This window comes from Cotesia glomerata, linkage group LG7, assembly GCF_020080835.1.
Source record: "Cotesia glomerata isolate CgM1 linkage group LG7, MPM_Cglom_v2.3, whole genome shotgun sequence".
NCBI lineage: Eukaryota > Metazoa > Arthropoda > Insecta > Hymenoptera > Braconidae > Cotesia > Cotesia glomerata.
In genome coordinates this window covers 7,438,999-7,450,375 of record NC_058164.1, presented here as the reverse complement: position 1 = coordinate 7,450,375, position 11,377 = coordinate 7,438,999, and the positions used below count along the sequence as shown (strand labels likewise).

The following is an 11,377-nucleotide window of genomic DNA, read 5'->3' as shown; positions in this document are numbered from 1 at the left end:
ATACTTAACAGTAATTAAGTTAACAGCAGTTAAGTTATAAGCTTCTTCTTAGGAAGAAATGTATATATTTCAAGAATACCTCATATTTTTTGTAAGGAAGTGTTAAAGAAAAGTGGTTGGTTCTTACAGTATAAATGCTATTATTTTTACGTCATAAACAATTATTATAATTTTTTTTTTTCCGATAGAAATTATAACTAAATTTATTGTACTTAAGTATAGTCTTTAACTTCAATTCAACACCTTATTTTTAACTTAACAACAATAATAACAATAATAAACAGGTATTACTAAAGTTTTTTGTTTTAGTACTAAGCGACTAGTAAATTATCTTTTTCTCTTAAATTAAACAAAAACAATAAAATAATTTTTCGTAATAAATTGACATTATTCTTAAGTAGCTAAAGGAAATCTTTGAATTATTCTCTTATTTTCTATTAATTGAAATAAAATTGCATAAAGACAAAAATTTTGAACATTAATTATAACTGTAACAAATAGTTAATTGTATTTCTAATAATTGGATAAAAAATCTGAACAAATAATGGATTTTTAGGAGATAAATTTTCAATACTTGAATAATTCAGTAAAGTAATTTGAACAATACGCGAGAACTATCTAAAATAGTTCCCTGCTATTAAAACTCATCTAAATTATTTCAATAATAGTTGAAGCAAACTGTTTGGTGTTTTTACCCTTAATAACTTATGAAATACCCTCATTTAAAAACCATCTATTCCAATTCATCACTCTCTCAATTACCTGGTTCAAAAAAGTTCTCTGAAGCGTCAAACTCACCAAACTTTCTGCAAAAAATTTTTCCCCGACCAAAATTCCCTCTCACTGTTAATTAAAAAAGCGAAATCTCCATAATTTAAATAATAATTTCAACTAATTAAACTCGCCTAATTAAAGCAATAGCCGGTATGACAAATGCCTGAAATTACACTTGTTTCTCATCTAAAAATTAACAATGGTAATTAAAAAAAAAAAAGTTATCCAAATTACCAAAGTTTCAAAACTAAATTTCTACTGACCTCTCCCTCTCCGTCAGTTCTATGTAATATAAATGAAGCAAATAAAACCCCGGCAATATTTAATTTTTAATGTGACATTTAACCACTAATAAGAAGATATAAACAAGTAATAGATATCCTAAAAAAAGTATTTTATATCCATCTCTCTATCTGTTCCTCTCTCTCCTTCTCTCCCACTTGCTCTCCGGTTGGATTGTCACTCACCACTTACCTTTGGTTCGTTGTCCCTCATCGTCAACGTAAACATTATAAATGCATTCGCGAAGTATAGGATCGACGTTTCACTCTCTCGCGTTCCCATTTACCTCCATTCGGACTTTGTATAAACACACACACACTTATTCACCTATACTCTTACACTCTTACACACTTTACTGCAGTGTCTAGATATACTTTACCACAAATATAAAGATATGTATGTTAATACACATACATACAGATCAAAGTGACGGTGACGGTGGGGATCGCGACACAGAAACATAACGGTGTTCGCCACTATAGTTAAAATGAAAGGCGGCTTAATTGTTGTCTATAATATTGCTCGAGCAAGTACTAAATTTGAGAATGATAGTTTCAGTATTTCCTGACCGTCTGTCAGTGTTAGACAACGCCCGACACTGTTCACATCGACACTAGCCATTCTGTAAACAATTCACAAAAAATAAACAATTTCCCAAAAACGTGAGTGTCAAAAAGTGAAATGCGGTGATTCAAAATTTGTATTTAACTATCGACCAAAAATATTTTCATTATTACTATTATTATTATTATTATTAATTGTTGAATTTAAGTGAACAACTTGCAAATAAAAAACAGTTGGACCAAAAATAAACTCAAGCAACGACAGTTTTTGAATCGCTCAAAAATGGTAAGTCCAAAAAATAATATTTACAAAAAAAAATTATTATAAAACTACCATGACCTGCAAGTGAAGATTTCACTTTAAAAGTTTGATCATATATTATAATTTACAATAAAAAAAATTCAGTCCCCAAAAAATAAAAGTTGAGCAAGAACTTGAAACAGGTCCAGCGTTTGCGGTCGCACGTTTTCTATCATACAAATCTGGATCTCCTCTCACTTTCAACGTTCAATAACCTGCAATACGTAATTTCGGCAGCGATACACTTTACGAAATTACCATCGAGCTGATCGAATTCGCGTATTATTTTTTATTCTTGATTGTTTTTTCGAATGAAATTGATTAGAAATAGATTTGGGATGGCGATGGGGATTTTTTTTTTAATATTAGCTCTGCTAATCCATTTGCTGGGTTGGAATTTTTGAAATCTCAATGCCGTCTAGGAGCACAAATATCTGCTCGTTGGCAACTACGGTGTGGTATAACTTTACTTGGAGAGGGCAAAATGGAGCAATGGAATATACTTGGTGCTCAGTCTGCTCGGTGAAAGCACATTACTGTGAGCACTTGGTAGCTACATATGTTTTGTACTAAATAGAATACTATTGTTTTGTACACTACTAACGCTGCATCAAAGGTTTTTTTTGTAGGTAGATTTATATACATATATATAGATTACATGTACTTGTAGATGTAGTTTAAGTTTGTTTTTTCTTAATCTGAACGTTTTTTCGGAGTTTTTTTTAAAGCATTACCTTTCCATTTCCACGGCTAAACAGAATTCGACCTATTTCCGGCTGATAAGATCCAATGTTGAACGTAAACGTTAAATCTAACGCTGTATCCGTTTATAAAGTAGCCAAGACAACTTTAAATCGATCGGAGATCCGAGTACGGGTATGTAATGGATTTAGGCATTAGGAATTACATATGTGTATAATACAAGACAAGACGACTCTTTTAATAGGTAAAAAGAAAATTGATGAAAGTGGTCGTTGCCTGCAATGGATTTAATCTTAGCTGTTACTTTTTATACGGGTATATTAAGTGTAAAAGTATTAGATTATTAGGTGTGTAAGTGTGTGTGCTGTTGATATAGATATTTGTGTTTTATATAAAGAGCTCCAACTTGTATCGTTTACGTATTTCTTCATACATTAACAAGTATTGAGTAAATAGATGTACGCACTATGTATATACTGTACACATATTTCATAAGTAAGCAAATACATTTCTTACCTTTGTCGTCGCTCGTAACCCTCCGGAAGTGGTGAAAACGATCGGATCGTGAGTCGCATCAATAATTAGCTTAAACCTTATCATTATTATTATATTATCATTTATTATTGTTATTATTATGTGATATTACATATTATTATTGTATATGAAATTTTTGATTGGATAATAGGTCTATATTTAACTGCTATAATGAAAGTAACTGTTGTAGTATGTTTTACTTTGTTTAATTATATCGAGAAATTAGATTGGCTCGAGAGTGTATGTGTTATATATTGATATATTGCGCCGACAATTTTAAACTAATCGTAATAGAATTTTTTTTAATTGCTTTGTGGACAAATACTTTGATCAAGTTCGAAGATGAGTTAAATCGATCGGTCAGTTTGCGGGTAATAAACGTTTTAAAATTTTTTAATTCCCAAAAAAGTTTAACTTTAGTCAATTTTATAAAAACAATTTTTCAGCTATGAACTTTCATGAATTTATTATAAAATTTATGCAATCATCTTTTATTTGAGCTACTATTTGTCCAATTTTTTCAATTTATTTCATAGCATGGAAGATTTTAAAAAGTTTTTCAAAAAATGAATTTTGGATGTTTGTCTTCAAATAACTTTTATACTTTATCATGAACTCTACTTTTTTTGCATATTCGTTTAAGAAATTTACCAACTCATGTTGAGTGTGATAAAGGACGATTTTTAATGAGATTAGTCTACTTTGCGCGCTAGAAAAAGGCTATTTTAACGAATTTTTTTTTAAGTTTTCATTATAGATGTTAATGTAAAAATTTTTGTGTTTAATAAATATACTTTCTAAATAATATATAGAATACTCAGATCATTCTAGAATTTTCAAAGAATATTTGTAAAAATAATTAGATTTCTAAAAATTAAAAAAAAATAATTTTTCAAAAGTGGCAGCACAATAATCCTTCAAATATATCAAATCAGTGTGAGATTTTGTTATCCAGTAATTAATAAAAAATTCTAAGTTGAAAGTTTTATGTTAAGTAATGAAAAATATGGTTTTTTAGCATGTTATATAAAATATAAAAAGGACTACTTAGGATTGTCGCGCCGGAAAAATACAAGGAGGAACGTGTACTCATGAATATTTATGAGGTTTTGTGTATTCAGATGACTGGCTGGAGTCTTGTAGGTATTGAGGGGTTTTATATAAAGTCAACACTTTGGAGGTGATTTTAGTGGATTCGTATAAATTTTATAGGATCTACTTGATACACTCTGTGGTTTTTTGCACTTATGTGGATTTGGAATGTCTATGAATAGTTAATGATTAAATTTAGGATTTTTAGGTAAAGAGAAAAAAATATTTGAGTCTGTGTTTTAACAATTTTTTATATGAATGTATTTGTAGGTTCTTTTTGTTTTTTATGTATGGAAAAAAATCCAAATTTTTTTTTATTGATATAAAATGAGTTTTAATTGGGAATATCTTATTAATTGAAAAATAACACTCTCGGGTATCGAAATTTCTAATTTTTTATCTATGAAATGAAATCTTACTCCTTTTTTTTATTGATGATAACAATTGGGATTGATCGTATTATTAAAAATAATAATAATATTCGATATAATCTAGAGAATAAGGAATATTTTATCTTCAGCATATTTGTGAGATCAAATAAATTTCTAGAGTCAAATTTGGTATCATAAAGAATGTGTTGACTTGAATTTGCAGTTTTTTTTAATGGTTTTATATGTTCGTCGGTGATAGTTAATTTCTTATGTAAAACTGTCGAAGTAGTTATACAATAAAATCTCAATAAAGTTTCGTAAGTTGTCTTTTATAAATTACTTGTAATAAGGTGAGAAAAAACTATAAATCGTTATTAAGATTTCGTTATTTATAGATTAAAATTTCGCATTAGATAAAATTTTTTCATTTTTCATGTATTTTTTTTATATATATCGACGTTCTAATTAGCAAATTGTCTAACTCCATTTTAGAGAATCGTCCATTTGTACGAAAAAAATAATTAGTTCAAAATTTATTATATCAGAATGTTAAAAAATCACCCTCTAAAAAATAAGGAGTTAGACAAATTGCTAATTAGACCGTCGATATGAATGTAGAAAAAATTAATATAGAAATAAAGAAATTTTAAGAAAATTGAACCATCGATTTTTTGTAAAAATAATTATTATTTTTCTTATAATTTTTATACTAACTTTCACATGGAAAAAAAAAATTAATTCTTGGGTAGAAAAAAAAATTTCTTGGTTTAATAAAATAATTATGAAAACAATAATTATTTTGAACAAAATAAAATTTTTTTGAACGATGAGAATTTTGTTTTTTTGCTTCCGTAAAAAATTTATTTGAGCTAAGAACTATTGTAATTTTTTGGTTTTAGTAAGCATTTTTTCAGCAGTTTAATTATAAAACTTATGCCATAGTAAAACTGTTTGATCGAGGAATTTAATTTTTAATTTTACAAGTTAATTCAATGATATCTTCCATTAATTTACTACAATATCATTTTTCTAAATTTATTTCGTTTGTATTTAAAATTAAAAAATTACCCAACCAAAATTTTTTAAATTATAAAATTCTTAACTCTCAGTAGCTATATAATGACTGCAGGTGACTAGTTATAAAAATTATCAGTTCAAGTAGGTAAATATCACTCGTACATTAAAAAGAAAAAAAAATAACAAATTAATCATGTAAGTTTCCAAAGGTCATTTACTTATGGTAAGACTAAACGTTAATTATTACACTGACCTAGCGTGACTCGATGAATAAAATGAAGATGATAAAAGAGAGAGAGAAAAAAAGAGGAATTTCGCGCTGCGCTGGTTGCTTATACATGTCTAGAGCATGATAAAATATTCAGATGTTACGTTCTCTGGATGCGATCAACCATCGAGAATCCGTCGTATCGTCCACATCAAGAATAAAAAGATAGTGTAACGATGTCGAGAGAGAAGGAGGTACCGATAGGGGGCCGCTGTCTGACGAAAGAGGACGAATAAAAGAGAAAGAGTACAAGAGATTGCTTTCTAATCTACATAAAGTATTCGCATGCAATTCCATGACATTGCTACAAAACGTTGCCGGTAATAATAAAAAATAATCGTGGTAACAGCCATAATAATAATAATAATTCCAGGTGGCAATTAATAAATAATAGAGAAAAATAATATAGTGAGTGAAAAGTTTGAGGAAAAAAAAATTTAATTAGTTAAATAATTCTCGCGAAATAATTGCCGGGCATTTAAACACTTTGTCGTTGCAAAGCGTTGAGAAATAAAATAAATAAATAAAAAAAAAAAGAAAAAGAAATTGTCCGCTTTGTTACGACAACCAGTGTAAAACGGAGTATAACGTTATTTCTGGACTTATATAAGCTTACATGTTGGATTTAAGGCTGGCAGTCAGGCATCCAGGCAGGCAGGCAGTCTGGCTCGGTGGCAGGTGAGTCTTTCGCCTGTACTGGGAACAACCTGTTGACCATTACATATCACTTGAGAGGATATTTAAAGGCCCCTGACTAACCCGCCTTCTCCTCCTGCTTCTCATCCTCTATAACAATCTCTCGATTGCTAAATAAACATCCAGATACCAGACACATCACCCATTATCCAATCGATAAAAGTCCCAGAGATAAAAAGAAACAAAGTAAAACAGTAAAAGTAATAGTAATGTTAAAACAAGTGTTTTTATACGAGTAAATTTAAAATCACAAAAGAAAAAATTAAAGCTTATTTCTAAAAGTAAAACTCTAACTTGACTCGACAATTTTTCCCTTTAATTTATCATCCTAAAACTTTTCTTATTAACTTTTGAATGAAAAATCTTTTTTACGACATTAATTAGTGACGTCGGAGCTAATTAAAATATTATCCAAGTTAATTACCATTAATTAGAGTATCAAAGTTCAATTGATGATAAAAACTATGGAAAATTTAATTACAGTTTAGTCGTTACTTTTATTATTATTATTATTATTATTTTTTTTTTTTTTTTTTACTAACATGGGTGATTTTTTATTTACTACAGCCAAACTCAATTCATTTTTGACTAACGTAATTATCTAATCAATTTATTTCATACGATTTCAAAAAGAAGTTTTTTCATTTCTAATGTAATGAACCATTCGAATAAATTAAATTAAGCATATTTTTGCTCGTTAAAAATAAAGAGCGTTTTTTAAGAAATACAGGACGGTACCAAGCCAAGAATCGAACTTGGATTTTTCAACTACTTGTCATCTAAAAATGAAAAATTTCCTTTCCGCAATGGGTGAAATAAATTAATTGTATTATTGCATTTGTCACAAACTAATTGGATTTGATAATTATGTAAAATTAATATCATTAAATGAAAAAAAAGCTAATTAATTAATAAACTAATTTAATTCAACCCAAAGTAAATTCATGAAATGATTAACAATGGAAGTAATTATCATTAATTGTATTGATAGATTGGCTGAAATACAACACAACACTTTCAGAATTATAGCGCAGAAAGTTAAGTACAAATTCTGAGAAATTTAATTCAGTAACACAACACCGATATTGCTGTTAATTTTCAAAAAAATCAAAATTTTAAAAAATGTTAATAAGCCATTAACAAGTTTCCAGTGATATCGTTCTCGTTTAAGTCAGCCGACATTTGTTGGAGGTCAAGGTGGATCGGATTTCATTATCATAAAACGAGTCAGTGAAATTAAACCGCATCCATCTGATCCCCACATGCTTCTCTATCCCACAGTTTCAAAAAAATAACTAATAATCACACCAGACCTCTGTAGTTTGTATCTAGCAACCTCGAAACTCGAGACTAACAACTCGATATATATACGATTCGATTCTCTGCATACTTTCATCAATATCGTCACTTCCTACTTGCATTATTGAGCGTATGTTTGTGGATGCACTCAGGTATTTCTTGATAAGAAACCAGCCGTGAACGCCTGCAAATATATATATATATATATATATATATATATATATACGCTATATATATATTAAGAGTTATATATATATATATATATATATATATATATATATATATATTTATATAGAGCATACATACATCTACTACTCTTATATTTATATCACTACTGTAGACTGTTTGCTAGTAAACGTAACGCTGGCCGATCAAAAGGAAAGCTGTGTGATAGAATAGAAGCCTTGTGGTGGGAACCAACGGTACTTTCAAAGTTTACGTCTTTCTTATATTATAAATATACATATATATTCTACGTATCCTATCCGTAAAACGCCTATCTCTATATCATCGGTATAGGTGTGCTTCTCGTCCTCTACTTTGTCCGGCCGATCGAGTTGTGTGAATACATCCGTCGTCTCCAGACTCTCGTCATCCAGGAGTCTTCCTCCTCTCGGAATCCAAGAAACGAAAAGTCTCGTGTAGTAAATAATAAATATTATATATATAAATATAAATATAAATGTAGTGAAGTAAGAAGTTTTACAAACTGCATCGAGGTCACGAAATTATTTTTTGGATTGTTATTATTCTTTCTTAGTTTCCTACTTCCGATACTAGTCGACACGGTCTATAAATTTCTTCCTATACCAGAGTCTCGGTGGCCTGCTAAATAGATAAAAATTGTTCTCGAGATGAGTGAATGTACCGGTTTTATTCTTGAAAGGCTTTCTCAAAAAATACATACACATCCACATCTATAACCACTGACTAGAGCTTTACCCGGTAAGTAGAGGCTGCACCATCGTCTTCTTTGCCTTCTTCAGTTCCTTTAGATCTCTCCTGTTCCTCTTCCCGCCCGCCCAGCCCGTCTTTATCTCATTCCGGCGTTGTCTTCTGCTCTTTTGTGTCATTAATTAAATTTTTATTTTATCTATTTTTTAATTAAAACAAAAATAAAATAAACCTGTAAGAGAATTATCAAGATACGAGCCAGCAACTACTAACTTGATTAAGAACTGAGCAAAAAATTAAGGGTCAAAAAAAAATATTACAGAGAAATTAAGTGAGAAATGAGGATAATAACTTCGATATGGTATTACACGCAATTTATTCACCCATGAATTTTAATTTCGCTACTCTTCTTCCGGTGGATTTTAGTCGAGGGAAACATTTGTAAAACTTGTAGTTACTCAAACTTCCGGTGGGGAGCAAGATTTGTTTTTGTTTTGAAGTTTGGAAAGTTTTAAAGGTTCTACATGGCAGAAGAATTTTTGAGTTTTCGGGGTAAATTTAAGTGACAGAAAGTTTTGAAAATTTATCGAAGAGTTCGTTCCATACACGGAAAAAAATAAATAGTGAATGCAACATGATGCAGTCTTGGTAAATAAACATGATTAAATCATGTTGCTTCCACATGATTTGTCATGTTTCGGCTACATGAAAGTCATGTTGCGGTAACATGAGAAAATCATGTGGCATCCACATGATAAATCATGTGGCTGCCACATGACAATCATATTGCGGTAGCATAAGAAAAATCATGTGGCAGCAACATGATTTTCATGTAGCCTTAATAGCATAAAATTAAGCTGCAACAACTAAATATTTATGCTTCAGAAAAATTATTTATTACCAAGCAACTAGATTTTTTCGGATTTATAATATTGTAGACGAAAATTAGAGTAAATTATCAAATTAAATTATTTGTAATGATATTTTTGCTTAAGGGGTTAGGGGTAGTCAGGATTTTCAAAAAATCGATTTTTTTTTGCATTTTCTTTAAGTGTAGTATCATAAAAATATTGTCTGAAAGTTCGAACTGAATCGGACGAATACTTTTCGAGTTATTCGACAAATAACGAAGAACGCTCAGGCACTCCAGAACGCTCGAGAGCAGGTAGTGTAAAACTTTAAATGCGTTTTTCTCAAAACTATGTTTTTTAAACTGGTGACCAATGTAACTCGAAAACCGCTCAGTAGATTTCAATGAAACTCATACAGTTTTTGGAAAACATAAAAATCTCGTGTCTGATCAAAGGATTTTTTTTTCTTCAAAAATTTTGATTTTTTATAAACAATTAACTGTTGGTTTTTTCCCTAAAATCTAGAGAAAAATTTCTTGAGGCCGCCATTTTGTTAATGTTAAAAAAAAAAGTATCGATCAGGCACTGGATTATCTATTAATGAAACTATTTTTTCTTGTCCGAGATATTTTATATGAATCTTTAAAGATTTATGATGGTCACCGCAAGGACCTTTTTTTGAATTGGGTCAACACAAACAGTCATAACTTTTGAAATAATTAATTTTTTTTTTTTTTCAAATTTTCGTAAACTCAAGTCAAAACATTGAGTAATGATGCCATACTATTACTTTTTGAAAAAATAAAATAATTTGCTAGCAAAAAAAAATTATTAAAAATTCTCATTTTTTTCATGTCTGACTACCCCTAACCCCTTAAATAAATTATGTTATTTTTTTGACAATTTTTTTTTAGTCAAAAACATTAGTACGTAGTAAAAAATTTTTTTAATAGAAAAGAATAAAATTTTTTCAAAAAAAGCTCCGCGAGAAAATTTATTCAAATGAGAATCAATCACTCAGCATTTCAACTGCGCATGCGCAGGAAGACAGCGATCTACTGCAACTTGGCGAAGTCAAACTGCATTTGGTATACGAAAATAATAACAATTAATAATAATTTAATTACTTTTATCACAAACCAAAGCTATTGGCAATAAGAATTGTATATAATTTGAATAAACAAAAATATCGTTCACAAATTGTATAATTCAATAATTGACTCTTATTTTCATTTGCAATATTATAAATCTTAAAAAACCTAGTTACTTTATAATAAATAATGTTTTGAAGCATAAATATTTAGTTATTGCAGCTTAATTTTATGCTATTAAGGCTACATGAAAATCATATTGCTGCCACATGATTTTCTCATGCTACCGCACTGATAGAAGGATTTCTTAGCATTTAAGATTTCTTTGTATTTAAGAAATCATTTCTTAAACATCATTTCTTAGCATTTAAAAAATATTTCTTAGTATTTAAGAAATATTTCTTTATATTTAAGAAATATTTCTTTATATTTAAGAAATATTTCTTAGTATTTATATTTCTTAGTATTTAAGAAATATTTCTTAAATACTAAGAAATATTTTTTAAATACTAAGAAATGATGTTTAAGAAATTATTTCTTAAATACAAAGAAATCTTTTTAAATACTAAGAAATCCTTCTATCAGTGCGCAACATGATTGTCATGTGGCATCCACATGATAAATCATGTGAATGCCACATGA

General features: G+C 29.0%; 1 protein-coding gene across 1 annotated transcript in view; it reads left to right on the top strand.

Annotated features, from left to right (window-relative positions):
• The first annotated feature begins 1,563 nt into the window (after positions 1-1,563).
• LOC123269841 (probable chitinase 10) overlaps positions 1,564-11,377 on the top strand; it is a 58,367-nt gene continuing 48,553 nt past the window's right edge. Inside the window, exon 1 of the mRNA XM_044735714.1 lies at positions 1,564-1,905. Within this exon, the coding sequence (XP_044591649.1) occupies positions 1,903-1,905 (3 nt within the window). The 5' untranslated portion in view covers positions 1,564-1,902. The remainder of the gene's footprint in view (positions 1,906-11,377) is intronic.